The sequence below is a fragment of the Cololabis saira genome, chromosome 4, assembly GCF_033807715.1.
Source record: "Cololabis saira isolate AMF1-May2022 chromosome 4, fColSai1.1, whole genome shotgun sequence".
NCBI lineage: Eukaryota > Metazoa > Chordata > Actinopteri > Beloniformes > Belonidae > Cololabis > Cololabis saira.
The window spans coordinates 6,473,527-6,491,718 of record NC_084590.1 but is presented as its reverse complement, the minus strand read 5'-3'; the positions used below and the strand labels follow the sequence as shown (position 1 = coordinate 6,491,718).

At 43.5% G+C, this 18,192-nt stretch overlaps 1 protein-coding gene across 2 annotated transcripts in view; it reads left to right on the top strand.

The window, feature by feature from the left end:
- The window catches only part of sorl1 (sortilin-related receptor, L(DLR class) A repeats containing), a 184,573-nt gene that overhangs the window by 145,957 nt on the left and 20,424 nt on the right, over nt 1–18,192 (top strand). For both annotated transcript variants that reach the window (XM_061718703.1, XM_061718704.1), the window contains 6 exons: nt 7,988–8,116; nt 8,277–8,403; nt 8,853–9,022; nt 9,787–9,899; nt 12,241–12,345; nt 12,434–12,500. In XM_061718703.1, coding sequence (XP_061574687.1) covers nt 7,988–8,116; nt 8,277–8,403; nt 8,853–9,022; nt 9,787–9,899; nt 12,241–12,345; nt 12,434–12,500 — 711 coding nt within the window. The remainder of the gene's footprint in view (nt 1–7,987; nt 8,117–8,276; nt 8,404–8,852; nt 9,023–9,786; nt 9,900–12,240; nt 12,346–12,433; nt 12,501–18,192) is intronic.

The following is an 18,192-nucleotide window of genomic DNA, read 5'->3' as shown; positions in this document are numbered from 1 at the left end:
TTCAAAAGATATTGGACTATAACGTATCGGCCAATCAGAAGAAGGGGCGGGGCTAATTTGCACCAATGAGGGTCAGGGATTCGATACTTAGTCATTTGACACCACCCATGACTCTCTATGTCAAACCATTCAAAAGATATTGGACTTTAACGTATCAGCCAATCAGAAGAAGGGGCGTGGCTAATTTGCACCAATGAGGGTCAGGGACTCGATACTTGGTCATTTGACACCACCCATGTCTCTGTATGTCAAACCATTCAAAAGATATTGGACTATAACGTATCGGCCAATCAGAAGAAGGGGCGTGGCTAATTTGCACCAATGAGGGTCAGGGACTCCATACTTAGTCATTTGACACCACCCATGTCTCTGTATGTCAAACCATTCAAAAGATATTGGACTATAACGTATCGGCCAATCAGAAGAGGGGGCGTGGCTAATTTGCACCAATGAGGGTCAGGGACTCGATACTTAGTCATTTGACACCACCCATGTCTCTGTATGTCAAACCATTCAAAAGATATTGGACTTTAACGTATCAGCCAATCAGAAGAAGGGGCGGGGCTAATTTGCACCAATGAGGGTCAGGGGCTCGATACTTAGTCATTTGATACCACCCGTGAGTCTCTATGTCAAACCAATCAAAAGATATTGGACTATAACGTATCGGCCAATCAGAAAAAGGGGCGGGGCTAATATGTATATATAATATACAAATGTAAATATTTATATGTATAATAATAATAATATACATATATATCCAATGAACCTGTTCCCAGCAGGACTGGGGATCATGTAAGGTCAAAAGGTCAGGGTTCAGATTTCTCCATTATCCAGGTTATATTACATGAAGTCTGTAATGACTGTGTCATGTGACAAGGTCTGGGTCAGTCTAATCAGCACAGCTGTGCTATGGTTGTTAGGGGCAACAAGAACCTGATACAGAGGGAGCGGGAATGACAGCTAGATTTTTGGTTGTGACAAACCTCAAATCACTCCACTTTGCGGTCAAACCGTAGCTCTTAGCAGAAAAATGAAAACATCGTGAGAGACGGAGAACCCAGAACATTCTGTCAATCTTATTTTCATTCAGATATTCCTTAAAATGTGTTAGTAACGGCAATTCGAAAACAAAAATGAGATTTTTTTGAAGAAAACTTCATTTAACATGGGAGTCAATGCAGAGAAAGACAGGATTTGGCATGGCTGTTAGTCTCCCCGTTCAAATTTTGTGCACACCACGCCTGTCAAAGTCACATTTTATGAATCACAAAACCTATGTCTATATTCTGACCAAAAATGATCTGTCTACCTTTTACGGTTTGGCCGTGAGGTCGAGTTACAAATAAAAATTATGATCATTTTTTTAAAGTCTCTCGCACTCTGATCAATTAGAACCGCACTGAAGATTTGACAAAAAAGTGATTTCCAGTCCTCGCTTGAGCGCTCATATCTTGAAAATTGTACATTTTAGGAAAAAACAGTCCGGGGTTTAGAGAGAGAAGAGAAGTTTTCCTCCGTTTTGAAGTTTGAATGACCTTTCTACGTGCAAGTATGAGAAAGATACGTGACTCGGAAAAAAGGTGAATTTTGTCTTTTTTTTCCCAACATTTTCCCATCCGCTTATAATGGCGCCATTGAAATGCATGGGAAAATCTTCCCCATTAGTTTGGAAATTTGGAAATGTTTTTGCACTTCGTGCAAAAACTATTCGTGCCATCGTTCTGAAAATCCAGATGACTGTAGTTAAATTCAGGGCCTACAACTTTCTAAATCGGTTCAGAATTTTTCGAGTAACGGTATGCGAGTGGTGAGGCCCCAAAGTTCACGCAATGCGTTCCGGATGGGGCAAAAAGTGCACGTTTGTGCACGTTGCGCAAAAACGTGCACGCCAATCGCTTATAAAAGTCATACCAATTGATTCCCGATTAAGTCGCACGTTTCTACGTTTTTACTTTTTGAGTTTTCTCAAAGCTGCGCAACTAGTTACGCGCCGAAGTTTATACGGAAGAATATGGAATAAATAATAATAAATAACTAGACCAAAATTCCCGGGAAATTTTGAAGTGCCACGGACTACTGCCGGATGATCGCGGGATGCACCCATGAGGGTCAGGGACTCGATACTTTGTCATTTGACACCACCCATGTCTCTGTATGTCAAACCATTCAAAAGATATTGGACTTTAACGTATCAGCCAATCAGAAGAAGGGGCGTGGCTAATTTGCACCAATGAGGGTCAGGGACTCGATACTTAGTCATTTGACACCACCCATGTCTCTGTATGTCAAACCATTCAAAAGATATTGGACTTTAACGTATCAGCCAATCAGAAGAAGGGGCGTGGCTAATTTGCACCAATGAGGGTCAGGGACTCGATACTTAGTCATTTGACACCACCCATGTCTCTGTATGTCAAACCATTCAAAAGATATTGGACTTTAACGTATCGGCCAATCAGAAGAAGGGGCGTGGCTAATTTGCACCAATGAGGGTCAGGGACTCGATACTTAGTCATTTGACACCACCCATGTCTCTGTATGTCAAACCATTCAAAAGATATTGGACTATAACGTATCGGCCAATCAGAAGAAGGGGCGTGGCTAATTTGCACCAATGAGGGTCGGGGACTCGATACTTAGTCATTTGACACCACCCATGTCTCTGTATGTCAAACCATTCAAAAGATATTGGACTATAACGTATCGGCCAATCAGAAGAAGGGGCGGGGCTAATTTGCACCAATGAGGGTCAGGGACTCGATACTTAGTCATTTGACACCACCCATGTCTCTGTATGTCAAACCATTCAAAAGATATTGGACTTTAACGTATCGGCCAATCAGAAGAAGGGGCGTGGCTAATTTGCACCAATGAGGGTCAGGGACTCCATACTTAGTCATTTGACACCACCCATGTCTCTGTATGTCAAACCATTCAAAAGATATTGGACTAAAACGTATCGGCCAATCACAAGAAGGGGCGGGGCTAATATGTATATATAATACACAAATGTAAATATTTATATGTATAATAATAATAATATACATATATATCCCATGAACCTGTCCCCAGCAGGACTGGGGATCATGTAAGGTCAGGGTTCAGATTCCTCCATTATCCAAGGTAAAGTATTATGAAGTCTGCATTGACTGTGTCATGTGACCAGTTCTGGGTCACATGACCCGGAAGTATGGTACTGTATATTGTATTGGAATGACTCAGCTAGTTTTTAGGATTTGACAAGCCTCAAATAACTTCACCTTGTAATCAAACTGTAGCTCCTAGCAGAAAAACAAAGACATCGTGAGAGAGACAGAACCCGGAAGATTCTGGCAATCTTAATTTTATTCAGATATTCCTTAAAATGTGTTAGTAACGGCAATTCGAAAACAAAAATGAGATTTTTTTGAAGAAAACGTTTTTTAACATGGGACTCAATGGAGAGAGAGACATGATTTGGCGTGTCTGTTGGGCCCCCTGTTAAAAGTTTGTGCACACCACGCCTGTCAAAGTCACATTATTTGAATCTCAACATCTATGTCTATATTCTGACCAAAAATTATATGTCTACCTTTTACGGTTTGGCCGTGACCTCGAGTTACAAATAAGAAATCATGTTTTTTTTTCAGTCTAACTACACTCTAGCGAACTGACTCCCGTGCTCTAGATTTGAAAAAAAGTGATTTCCAGTCCTCGCTTGAGCGCTCATATCTTGAAAAGTGTACATTTTAGGAAAAAACAGTCCGGGGTTTAGAGAGAGATGAGAAGTTTTCCTCCGTTTTGAAGTTTGAATGACGTTTCTACGTGCAAGTATGAGAAAGATAGGTGACTCAGAAAAAAGGTGATTTTTTTTTTTTTTTAACCTTCACCGGACATTTCACACCCACAGTGTGAAATGCTGCCCCATACAAATACATGGGAAAATCTCCCCATTAGTTTGGAAATTTGGAAATGTTTTTGAACTTCGTGCAAAAACTATTTGTGCCATCGCTCTGAAAATCCACAGGACTGTAGTTAAATTCAGGGCCTACAACTTTCTAAATCGGTTCAGAATTTTTCGAGTAACGGTGTGCGAGTGGTGAGGCCCCAAACTTCTCGCAATGCGTTCCGGATGGGGCAAAAAGCGCACGTTTGTGCACGTTGCGCAAAAACGTGCACGCCAATCACTAATAAAAGTCATACCAATCGATTCCCGATTAAGGCGCACGTTTCTACGTTTTTACTTTTCGCGTTTTCTCAAAGCTGTGGGACTAGTTACGCGCCGAAGTTTTTACGGAAGAATATATAATAATAATAATAAGCCTGAGCAATAGTATGAGTGCCTCGTGCTGCGCACGAGGCACTCCTCCTCCATTGAGCTTGCGCAGCTCAATGGAGGAGGCGTGCCACGTGGCGCAGCCGTGGCACTAACTAGACCAAAATTCCCGGGAAATTTTGAAGTGCCACGGACTACTGCCGGATGATCGCGGGATGCACCCATGAAGGTCAAGGACTTGATACTTAGTCATTTGACACCACCCATGTCTCTGTATGTCAAACCATTCAAAAGATATTGGACTTTAACGTATCAGCCAATCAGAAGAAGGGGCGTGGCTAATTTGCACCAATGAGGGTCAGGGACTCGATACTTGGTCATTTGACACCACCCATGTCTCTGTATGTCAAACCATTCAAAAGATATTGGACTATAACGTATCGGCCAATCAGAAGAAGGGGCGTGGCTAATTTGCACCAATGAGGGTCAGGGACTCCATACTTAGTCATTTGACACCACCCATGTCTCTGTATGTCAAACCATTCAAAAGATATTGGACTTTAACGTATCGGCCAATCAGAAGAAGGGGCGTGGCTAATTTGCACCAATGAGGGTCGGGGACTCGATACTTAGTCATTTGACACCACCCATGTCTCTGTATGTCAAACCATTCAAAAGATATTGGACTATAACGTATCGGCCAATCAGAAGAAGGGGCGTGGCTAATTTGCACCAATGAGGGTCAGGGACTCGATACTTAGTCATTTGACACCACCCATGTCTCTGTATGTCAAACCATTCAAAAGATATTGGACTATAACGTATCGGCCAATCAGAAGAAGGGGCGTGGCTAATTTGCACCAATGAGGGTCAGGGGCTCGATACTTAGTCATTTGATACCACCCGTGAGTCTCTATGTCAAACCATTCAAAAGATATTGGACTATAACGTATCGGCCAATCAGAAGAAGGGGCGGGGCTAATATGTATATATAATATACAAATGTAAATATTTATATGTATAATAATAATAATATACATATATATCCCATGAACCTGTCCCCAGCAGGACTGGGGATCATGTAAGGTCAAAAGGTCAGGGTTCAGATTCCTCCATTATCCAAGGTAAAGTATTATGAAGTCTGCATTGAGTGGGTCATGTGACCAGTTCTGGGTCACATGACCCGGAAGTATGGTAGTGTATATTGTATTGGAATGACTCAGCTAGTTCTTCGGATTTGACGAGCCTCAAATAACTTCACCTTGTAATCAAACTGTAGCTCCTAGCAGAAAAACAAAGACATCGTGAGAGAGACAGAACCCGGAAGATTCTGACAATCTTAATTTTATTCAGATATTCCTTAAAATGTGTTAGTAACGGCAATTCGAAAACAAAAATGAGATTTTTTTGAAGAAAACTTCATTTAACATTAGAGTCAATGGAGACAGAGGCAGGATTTGGCGTGACTCTTGGCTCCCCCGTTAAAATTTTGTGCACACCACGCCTGTCAAAGTCACATTTTAAGAATACCAAAATGTATGTCTACATTCTGACCAAAAATGATCTTTCTAGCTTTTACGGTTTGCCCGTGAGCTCGAGTTACAAATAAAAATTATGTTCATTTTTTGAAAGTCTCTCGCACTCTGATCAATTAGAACCGCACTGAAGATTTGACAAAAAAGTGATTTCCAGTCCTCGCTTGAGGGCTCATATCTTGAAAAGTGTACATTTTAGGAAAAAACAGTCCGGGGTTTGGAGAGAGAAGAGAAGTTTTCCTCCGTTTTGAAGTTTGAATGACGTTTCTACGTCCAAGTATGAGAAAGATACGTGACTGGGAAAAAAGGTGAATTTTGTCTTTTTTTTCTCAACATTTTCCCATCCGCTTTGAATGGCGCCATTGAAATGCATGGGAAAACAGTTCCCCATTAGTTTGGAAATTTGGAAATGTTTTTGCACTTCGTGCAAAAACTATTCGTGCCATCGTTCTGAAAATCCAGAGGACTGTAGTTAAATTCAGGGCCTACAACTTTCTAAATCGGTTCAGAATTTTTCGAGTAACGGTGTGCGAGTGGTGAGGCCCCAAAGTTCACGCAATGCGTTCCGGATGGGGCAAAAAGCGCACGTTTGTGCACGTTGCGCAAAAACGTGCACGCCAATTGCTTATAAAAGTCATACCAATCGATTCCCGATTAAGGCGCACGTTTGTACGTTTTTACTTTTCGCGTTTTCTCAAAGCTGCGGGACTAGTTACGCGCCGAAGTTTTTACGGAAGAATATATAATAATAATAAGCCTGAGCAATAGTAAGAGTGCCTCGTGCTGCGCACGAGGCACTCCTCCTCCATTGAGCTTGCGCAGCTCAATGGAGGAGGAGTGCCACGTGGCGCAGCCGTGGCACTAATAAGCCTGAGCAATAGTATTAGTGCCTCGTGCTGCGCACGAGGCACTCCTCCTCCATTGAGCTTGCGCATCTCAATGGAGGAGGCGTGCCACGTGGCGCAGCCGTGGCACTAATAAATAAGCCTGAGCAATAGTATGAGTGCCTCGTGCTGCGCACGAGGCACTCCTCCTCCATTGAGCTTGCGCAGCTCAATGGAGGAGGCGTGCCACGTGGCGCAGCCGTGGCACTAATAAGAAAAGGGAAACTTTTCTGTATACCAATATATCGCCTTCATTTTCATGTTTTTCCTCATTTTTTCGGACGTGTTTTAGTTTTTGGGGATTTTTTTTTTCCACATCAGTGCGGGGTCATGCTGTACACCCGCTGGTGTGATGTGGGACTTTTGCGACTTTAGCTTGTTAGCAAAATGCTAGCAACATTGCCCTTTGGGCCATTCTGGACGATTGCAATATGGTCATGCCATTACTTGGCATGCCCATAATAATAATGTTATGGTTTTCTTTAGCTTCCTTCTAGGCACCCAGAGCTTTACAGAGATCATTATTCATTCACACACATTCTCCCCGGTGGTAGCTCCGTCTGTAGCCGCAGCTGCCCGACAGACTGACGGGAGCGTGGCTGCCATATCGCGCCAAACGGCCCCTCCGACCACCACAAACATTCATACACACTCATACACATTCACACGATGTTATAATCTCCTACATCATCCAATATTGTCCTGTAAAAGTGTTCGTTTTTCTAATCTGCTACCGCTGCTGCTGCTACTACTTCTGCTACTTAATATAAGTAGCTTTTCCAACTGTTGCTCTGCTTACTGCCCCCTATCGGTCACCATCGGTATGACAGGCTCTACTCGGGTGGTACGCGACGTACGCAGTGGAGCATGAACAGACACAAAGCAGGCTACGCAGGCTACGCAGGTTACGTGCGTAGAGTATATCCCGGGCTTTAATCTCACCATTTATATTCAACGCTCAGCTTTTCCATTTTGCATGAGGTTGTTTAAACAATCTGCTGAATAACAGTAAAGGACAATAGATATGGTCACTTTATTAAAAAATACATCTCTTATTGACCTTTGCTGCCAGTGGCCGTGGAGCTGCATGGGCTAGCGCTGTGCTGTGCTGTACTGCACATGTGCAAACTCACGGCAGAGATAGGAAGGAAGGAAATGCCTCACTCTGCTCATTCTTTGTTGACAACTAGATTCGTCTGCCATTATTTTGGTTTTGGGTGAATCTCCAGAAAACACTGATGGTTTTGCCGTGCAGATGTTGTGGATTGTGATGGGGACGGGTCCTGAGATGCAGGTCTGTGTTTCTGCAGCCACTCGGGGACCTCTGTTCTGCATCAACGGGACTCGCTGCGCCGACGGCGAGGCCTGCGTGCTGGACAGCGAGCGCTGCGACGGCTTCCTGGACTGCTCCGACCACAGCGACGAGGACAACTGCACCCGTAGGTTCACCGTTGAGCTGAGATAACCCGGGGTCTGAGGGGGTTTGGGGAGATTAAGGGAGGTCTAAGGAGGTGCACTGCTGCCCCCTGCTGGTCGTGTCTGTGTTGTACAGATGGGAATCTTGAACCATCTAAACTCCTCTGTTCTCGTCTCCTCCAGCCGACTCTCTGGCCTACAAGGTCCAGAACCTCCAGTGGACCCCAGACTTCCTGGGAGCCGTCACCCTGACCTGGTCCCGGCCCAAGAACCTCCCGGTGAACTCCTGCAACTTCCTCATCAACTACAGGTGAGCTGGACCACGGAGCTGCTGGAGCTGCTGGAGCCCACTGGGACACCATGTCCTCCTGTACGGGTTATTTCTTTATATGAAACCATCAGTCAAATCAAAGTGAGTTTCAGTCTGTGTCTTATGGCGCTTTTCCACTAGTACGTACTCTGCTCAACTCATCTTCTTCTTTATTCTTTATTTCATTCATTAAAAGAAAAACAAAGCAGTTCAATATACAGGACTGTGTCAGAAAATTAGAATATTGTGATTTTCTGTACAATTACAAATATAAAAATGTCATACATTCTGGATTCATTACAAATCAACTGAAATATTACAAGCCTTTTATTATTTTAATATTGCTGATTATGGTTTACAGCTTAAGAAAACTCAAATATCCTATCTCAAAAAAATGTAATATTCTGGGAATCTTAAACTGTAAGCCATAATCTGGTGTCTGTGTCCAGGGTTGTGGGGCTGCAGCCGTGGACCCCCATGGAGACCCACAGCAACAAGACCAGCTACAAGCTGACGGTGCTGCAGCCTGACACCACCTACCAGGTGAAGGTTCTCACCCAGTGCCTCAGCAAGCTGCACAAGACCAACGAGGTGATCATCGTGAGGACGCCAGAGGGACGTGAGTAAACCCTTATCAGCTTCATTTCCACTGCAGGAATCTATTCCAGGTACCTGAAGCTTCAGAGAGTTCCTCATCATTTCCACCTGCAGGGGCCAGAGAGCCTCCGTTGAGACAAAAAAAGCAGTGAAATCAGAAAAATAAAACATAAATCGCTATCCAAACATCTTGAACCTGATGAATGAACAGGAATGGCACTTTAATTTGATTAATTCTGAAGTTTGAAAGCTGGAGGACATTGGGCTGATGGATGACAGCTTAGCCACCATCCTCCTCTCCCCCACCACCTCCACAGGATGGAGACTACAGCCCAGGACAGAGCCGGCTTTCTTCACCACCTTGTCCAGTCTCTTCCTCTCTGCTGCTGTGATGCTGCTGCTCCAGCAGACCACCCCATAAAAGATGGCCGACGCCACCATCCTGCTGGTCGTTCTGCCGGGTGTTCCACCTGGCACCCTGCTGGGCTTCCTGCAGGATGTTCTGCTGGGAGTTCTGCTTGAGATCCTGCTGTTATTCCAGGCCAGCAGTGTCACCCCCAAGTGGTTAGAGGAGGAACTGCATATTCTTCCACTTTTGTACCAGCAGTGGCCTTGAAAGCTGAAATTTTCCACGTGGTCTTTAGCGACATGGAAGAGTTTGTGAGGCAGTTTTCTGTCTGGTTTAATCTACCAAGAACCGTCTGATTTCTGCTCCTGGTGTTTGATGCATCACATTGATTTTATTATGTCTTCCTGGGGCTGATGAATGCGTTTGTGTCACTTTAGTACCCGACCCCCCCGGGAACCTGCAGCTGTCCTGCAACCACCGCGAGGACGGGATGGTGCTGGTTTCCTGGAGCCCTCCTGACAAGGCCCACGGCCTGATCCGAGAGTACATTGTGAGTGAGTTATTGATTTATTGCTTCAACCATCAAGCCATTTGACAAGTTAGAATATCAAATCATATAAGACATGATGTGAATGCTGGAGCAGGACTATGCAGCTCAGTCACTGTCTTCAATATCGGCAGCACACTGAATTATTTTCCACAATTGATGCAGAATTATTTCCCTATTTACTATTATAGTCTTGTTCTATAGCTGCAGATATGAATACCTACTCCAACACACTAGAGTTACACTAACTAGAGGTTTACTAACACTAACTAGAGGTTTATAATACTAACTAGAGGTTTACTAACACTAACTAGAGGTTTACCAACACTAACTAGAGGTTTACTTACACTAACTAGAGATTTACTAAACACTAACTAGAGGTTTATAATACTAACTAGAGGTTTACTAACACTAACTAGAGGTTTACCAACACTAACTAGAGGTTTACTAACACTAACTAGAGGTTTACCAACACTAACTAGAGGTTTACCAACACTAACTAGAGGTTTACTAAACACTAACTAGAGGTTTACTAACACTAACTAGAGGTTTACTAAACACTAACTAGAGGTTTACTAACACTAACTAGAGGTTTACTTACACTAACTAGAGGTTTACTAAACACTAACTAGAGGTTTACTTACACTAACTAGAGGTTTACTAACACTAACTAGAGGTTTACTAACACTAACTAGATGTTTACTAATACTAACTAGAGGCTTTACTAAACACTAACTAGAGGTTTACTAATACTAACTAGAGGTTTACTAACACTAACTAGATGTTTACTAATACTAACTAGAGGTTTATTAAACACTAACTAGAGGCTTTACTAATTCAATTCAATTCAATTTTATTTCTATAGCGTCTATTACAACAGATGTTGTCTCTAGGATCTTTCCAGAGACCAGAACATAAACCCCTGAGCAGTTATTACAATGACAGGTAAAAACTCCCTTAGTGGGAGAAAAAACCTTAAGCCAAACAGTGGCAAGAAAAACTCCCCTTTAAGGCTGAAATATGGTTCTGCGTCAAACCAACGCAGAGCACACGCCGCAGCCGTGACGCCGTGCTGAACCCTTCAGACTTCTCCGTCTCTCCATTTGGTCGCGGTGCAGTAATTTTTGGGAGGTGCACGTCAGTGACGGCGCAGGTGACGGCGTGTCCTCTGCGTCGATCCAAACCACACGCCGTAGGCACGGCGCCATTTTGACGCAGAAGCATAATTCAGCCTTTAGGAGGAAAGAAACCTGGACCAGGACCTGGATCATAAGGGGGACCCTCCTGCTGAAGACCTAAACAGAAAAGTTTTAAAGGTGGAGTCTCTTTAAAGTTTCTTTAAAGGTGGAATATAAAAAAAAATATAAAGGTGGAATACATATATTGATGTTAATGTCACCTCGTCGGGCATTATCCTTTACATATGTCCACACTGCTGAGGTCCCGCTGCATTAATTGCTATGTTGCCTGAAACGGCGCTGCCAGTCTCACTCATGTATCACTCTCTTCTCACTAATGTATCACTCTCTTCTCACTCATGTATCACTCTCTACTCACTCATGTATCACTCTCTTCTCACTCATGTATCACTCTCTTCTCACTCATGTATCACTCTCTTCTCACTCATGTATCACTCTCTACTCACTCATGTATCACTCTCTACTCACTCATGTATCACTCTCTTCTCACTCATGTATCACTCTCTTCTCACTCATGTATCACTCTCTTCTCACTCATGTATCACTCTCTACTCACTCATGTATCACTCTCTACTCACTCATGTATCACTCTCTTCTCACTCATGTATCACTCTCTTCTCACTCATGTATCACTCTCTTCTCACTCATGTATCACTCTCTACTCACTCATGTATCACTCTCTTCTCACTCATGTATCACTCTCTTCTCACTCATGTATCACTCTCTTCTCATCACCACGCTGACTGCAGCTCAACATCTCCCCCTAGAGTCACTAATCAGTAACTACAACAACAATCAAGTGGTATCGGAGAGTTTTTGCGAGTACGAGTATGTGAGAACAGTATCGGTATCGGGGCATCCCTAGTGCAACATAATTTAAGTTAAATTGTAAAGCCATGGACAAAATGAACTTTGTTAAATCATTGATGTGCATGTTTTTACAGGTTCAGGTTACAGGTGCAAGGACAGGATGTGCATCACTGTCTGCTTGTTTTGTACCAGTTTTTTAGCTGCTTCTATTGTGTGTTTCTGGACTGATGTACATTGGGTGGCACCTTTAATCTCCTACTCGTTACAGTGACAGTAAACAGTATCTAATCTACCTTAAGGCTGGTGGAGATGTAACTGTTTGTGTCTGTCGACAGGTGGAATACAGTGAGCGTGGAGGTGTGGACTGGACGTCTCAGCGCTGCACTGAAACCAGCACGGAGGTGAAGGAACTGCAGCCAGACGCTCTGTACCGCTTCAGGGTAGGACACGCAGCACCGTGGCCAAACACAAGCACGTAAACGCAAGAAAAGGAGCTGAAATATCTGTAACATCCCTGGTGGTTCCCAGGTGGCGGCGGTGACCAGCAGAGGGGTCGGGAACTGGTCCGAGATCAAGTCCGTCACACCTAAGAAAGGTAGGCTTCATCGTCCCGGGGTCATGTGGGGGTCTGGCTGCAGACCGGAGAGAGTGGAGAGACCGGAGAGGGGGGTCCACTCTGGAGGGGTTAGTGTGGGCCCCCTGGGACGCAGCTCCACCTCACGATCGATTCACACCGACTACGTTTACATGCAGTCAAAATTCAGGTTAAGGTCAATATTCCGGTTACTGAAACATTGGGAATAATGTGTTTCCATGCGTGAGTTAACAGGGTTATCCCTGTTTACATGGTAATTAATCATTTGGGATATCTGGATCAAACCAGCGACGCACGGAGAACGTCATGACGCAATTCCCCTCATTTCTGCTTCTTCTTCCTGTATCCAAATTCAAAACAACAACAATAACAGCAGCACGACGGATAATGAACAGCCCAGTAGAAGTGGTTTTGTTTCTTGGTCCTGTAGTTCCTTTTTCAGCGTCTTCCACCAGTGCTTGATCTGGTCTGGCGTTCATACAATTGCTGCTTCACGCAACTTTTCTCTCACCTTCTTGTAAATCTTCTATCCCGGTACTTTCTACCGTCTACAAATGCAGAAATGTTCATATCCTTCATTACATTTATGAAGTGATTAGTCTCCTCCTGGTCTTGGTTTCTCCGTGTTTATAAGAACTTCCTGGACTCAAAAGACCAGGATTCCTTGTGAACAGAACATGTGCAGAAAACAGATTCCTGTTCCGTTTGATGGGGATATTCCGTTTGGTGTTTACATGACCCAATATTCAGGTTAGAAAAGGAGTAACCCAGGGCTCATATTCGGGTTTTTAAAAACTGGAATATGGGGGGGGGTTGCGTTCCCCCCCGGGAAATTTTTGAGCATAATGCATTTAAATGCATCAATCTGGTGCACTTTGGAAAGCTAGAATAACAATAATAGGGTGTCTGCTGCCTTAACTTACCTTGGAAACATAGATATCCTCTCCGGAGCTTCTCTACCCGGCTAAACGTATTCTCCGCTCCTCTGTTTGTGTGTGAGCACAGAGCATGCACAGCCTTCACCGCTGATTGGCTGTTTCCCGTTCCTGTCTCTGTGTGTAACCAATCAGATGGTGCTGTGGGCGGGACATTGCTGGACACAGTGCAGTGACTGCAGGCAGAGAGACGCGGCTGCATCAACCCCAAAATAACGCAGTTATTTAAAAAGTTACACTTTTTTATATTATTATTGTTTTATATATATATATATATATACGAGAGGTGCCGGATCTGCCCAAATAAGTCCCGGAACACAGGGAGGCCAAGATCGAGAGGTGCCGGATCCTGTTCCGGCAGGATCCGGCACAAATTAACCCCTGAGTGTACGTTTGTGTGAACATGAAAGTACAATCTGCATTGAGGTTTCTCGCTTCGGGAATCCCGGTCTGTGATTGGACGCTGCCTCGGCGTCGCCGCTGCTCATTTGCATAAAGTTGAGATTTTTCAACTTCAAATTGACGCTCTGGACGCCTCCGACGCCTCTCGCAGTGAGCTTTCATGACAAAATGAATGGCAATTGGACGCCTGTGACGCTTTCAGTGTGAATCCAGGGTCAGACCCGGCTCCTCTGGTTCACAAAGCTGGACAACACTGCCCTCTAGTGGCGTCACCACACATTCATCCAGCTGGGTCTGGGAGCACAGGCTGCTGCTGCTGCAAATGTGACGGCGTTACGTCTTCCTCTCTTTACTTATCTGTGCAAACAAGCATCTGCTCTCCCATCATGTTACATTTCTTACATGATTATTGAAGGGAGAATGGAAAGGTAAAGCCGGTACCACCACAACTGTTCTTGGGGAACATTATTGAGCTGGAACGTCAGTCGGAAGTTACAGCCTCCAATGCCAGCGTCAGGTCCTTAAAAGGACTTAAAACTAGGGGTGTAATGATACACTAATCTCACGATACAGTACGATACACCATATTGAGGTCATGATAACGATACGATATTATAGCAGTATTTTTTAACAACCTTGAATGAGGAACATATGACTGGAAAAAATTATCTTTTATTTGAAAGACACAAAATACAAAACAATGCTGTGTGTTTGCCCTATTGTTACAGTTTGTAATGCTTTATAAGTTGCAGTTTTGAAGAGAAAGCCAGGACAACCATTTTCCACAAACTGAACTAAAAGTAAATTTTGCATTATTCATCTTCAGTTTCATGTAAGTAAAAATATTTTTGCCACAAACTGAATAGTTTCTCTCATGTATGATTTGACTTTTTTCTTTTCCAGAAATGTAACTACTAAAATTAAATAAATAAATAAAAGTAAATAAACTATGAAAAGTCCCAAACTCCAAATGCAACATGACTGTTATTTATCTTCTGCCAGAGCTAAGAGCTTCACATGCTCCAGCCTGAGGCCGTAAGGTGAACCCCGTTATCGTTTCATCCTCCCACCTTTGGGGACGACACAATCTTTACCTTTTCGCTTTTCTTCCGGCTCTCGACGAAGACACTTTTCTGCTCCCTCTACCTTATCTGTCTGCCCCCGCTACTGCTTGCTTGTCTCGTCTTCAGAGTCTCTTCTTTTTCACTCCTCCGAAAATACAATTATGGAATTGATTAACTGGTCTCTCAGCACAATTGACCACATTTTTTTGCAACAAGAAGACAGGGGGTAAGGGAGCCCTCTTGCCCGGATGGGACATTTTCTGCTGGATATACAATGGATTCCTACAAATATTGGAAGCCTTTGTGCATGGCGATCATGTCCATCGAGGACGTAGAAGATGCCTTCATATTTGGATTTATGATAGCAGGATTTCTCCTGATTATCCTCATGATCGGATGGGGGTTTCCTGATATATCGACAAACGCGTAAGTCGTCGGCAGCCGTCTCGGCTCTTTCAAAGCTGCCGGACGTGGCAGAAGGATCAAGCAAAGCGATCAGCGCTCTGACTTTTACGTTCGGGGAGCAGGCCCGTAAGCTGGATGCGATTCTCGAACAGAACCGCAGGCTGGCGGGGGTCTTTGAGCTCATTAACAAGATTGATAACAACCTGGAGAAGTTGGGAGGTCAGCTTGGCCGGAATTGATCACAATTCCCCTGATTGGAGTCGCCGCTGATGAACCAGAGACTGAAAGGCAGACGGAAAATTACTGAGGCCGCCTGTTTTCAAAATAATTGCTGATTCTATAATTTGCCCTTTACAGAGCGGCCTGGGCCAACCGCTCCTAGTCACAATCTTCCTGGTGGAATGTAAACAAGATGACTCTGCCTATAATAACCCAATATCGCGCTACAGTTTGTCACCTCCACGACACATATCGTGACGTTTTTGTATCGCGAAATTTCGTGGCGCGATATATTGTTACACGCCTACTTAAAACCCACCTTGCTTCTCCCCCTGGAGAACATCCCTGTAAAACCACGACCACATGCTTTCACTCATCTCCAAATAGCATTCAGATGTGATGATAAAACAGCAGCAGCTGTTGCCCTGACATCCTCAGTTCTGTCTAAAATACTGATTCAAATCAGAGTGCAGGGAACCTCTGAATGCAGAAAGTGAGTCCTTTTACTATTCCATGGAAAACATGAGCTGTTTTTGAACTTGATGGAATCATCACGTCTCAAAGACGAGACATTCTACGAACTTCTACGTCACCCATCAGCAGCTCACTGACGTGACTGGATGTGAAGTGTCAATAGTCTTCTCCTGCTCAAACTTATGAACACTGAGCATTTCTGCCCGGGAACACGTCCAGAAACCACCGTCTAAGAGCAAAGAGCAGATTTCCATCTGCTCCCATCCAGAGAATCTCTCTCTGGATGACGTGTTCCACATTTCAGCAAGATTTAAATGAATTCAATTTGAATGTTTTTTTTTAATCCATCCAATCAAAGGGAAATTATGTTGTTATGGACTAAGTTAGTGAAAAAATGTAATTTCACCAACAGCTGGAGAGAATGAAGGTATCGTCGTGAAGGCACTGGAGTGTTGTGCTTGTTGCCTGGCAACAGCTGTGCTTAGGATGATGTTATTCATGCATGATTGACAGGTGAATGGATGGACGGAACGGATGGACATGTACAATTCAACTGACCTCTGGCAGAACCCGACTCAGGCCACGTTTCCACATAGCCACGTATTTCCAAAAACTGATATTTCCCCCTCTACGTTTTGAAAAATACCATAATTTACACAAACCTGCATAAATATCTGTTAAGGTGCTATGAGCAGCCAAACCTACAGGGGGCAGTGTAACGAGAAGATAAAGTCATGCTAGCCAATCAGAATCCTGGAAAAAAACATCAACAAATGACACGAGTAACTTCCAGTTACTTTCAAGATGAACGAGAGTCTTTGGTTTGGAGTGAAAGAGAAGTGGAGTTACTTTTAAGTGTGACTTTAGAATATAAAACAGGTAAAATACAAGAAAATATTGACGGTGGCCAAACTAATTGTAAACACAGGTCTCACACATGACGCTGGTGACGTTTCTGTCTCATAATGTGACGTTCTGAAGAATAAATGTCCGTTTCCCTCCGTTTACAAGCAAACGTGAAGACGGAGTTTTTGCAAATCTCCACTTTGGCCGGAGTTTTCAGAAATGATGGTTTTTGGTGACTTTGAGCTTCGTTTTCGTGTAAATGAACGGCTAAAACGCATGAAAACACCACCGTTTTTGCTACGTGGGAACGGGGACTCAATTAGGAACCTCTGGCAGAACCCGACTCAGGAATCGGCTGCTCCGGTGCGTGAACAACTTTCCATTTCCAAACGTGAACAGCAGGAATCCATGAACAGACCAGCATTAACCAGTGGAGGAAGTTGTTGTAAAAGAGAAAAACAAACTCAGTAGGAAATCCCCAAAAAAAAAGTACAGCATAAGACCCAAAACCTCGTCCTGCATCCAGCTCAGCATCACATGGTAGCACATGGTCGTGGGAGAGCCAGCTGCTGAGCTGCTCTACTTGCAGTCCAAAACTTGATCCTGAAGGAAAATAATTAGATCCAGCAGAACCAGTCTGGTACCAGCCCAGGATGGGACAGCGTTCCTCTCCTACAACACCGTCAGCTTGTCTCCTCAGTTCCAGATGTTGACAGGAACTGGGGTTGTTTATGTTTTACACGCCATTTCAACGTTCTCCGGTCTACAGAAGAGTAGTAGGGCCAGGCAGGAGAAAAATAAAAATAGAAAAAAAATGTTTTCATTATGCCCTTCGAGGAAAATAATCTAAATTTAGAGATTAATGTTGAAGTACAATTTCGAGAAAAAGTCAAAATGTTGAACTATATTTATTTTATTTATTGTATTATGTGTTTGAAGTGGGATATGTATGTTGTCCTGTTGTTGCAAACCAAATTTCCCTTCAGGGACATTAAAGATTTTCAAATCAAAAATCAAAGTCGAAATGTGGAGAATAATGTTGAAGTACAATTTTGAAAAAATTATAATTTCATGAATAAAGTCGAAAATGTCGAGAAAAAAGTCGAAATTTCGTGAATAAAGTCGAAATTTCGCTTTTTTTCTCAAAATTGTATTTCAACATTAATCTTGACATTTCGACTTTTTTCTCGAAGTGCACAATAAAAAAAAATCTTCCCCTCTCAAATATTTTTTCCCCTGCATGGCCCTAACTAATACTCTTCCGTACAGGTCTGAGTTTTTTGTGTGAAACTTCTGGTATGAAAGCAGGATTTAGACGAGCCAGTGTTAACCCTTGCCTCCTCTGCT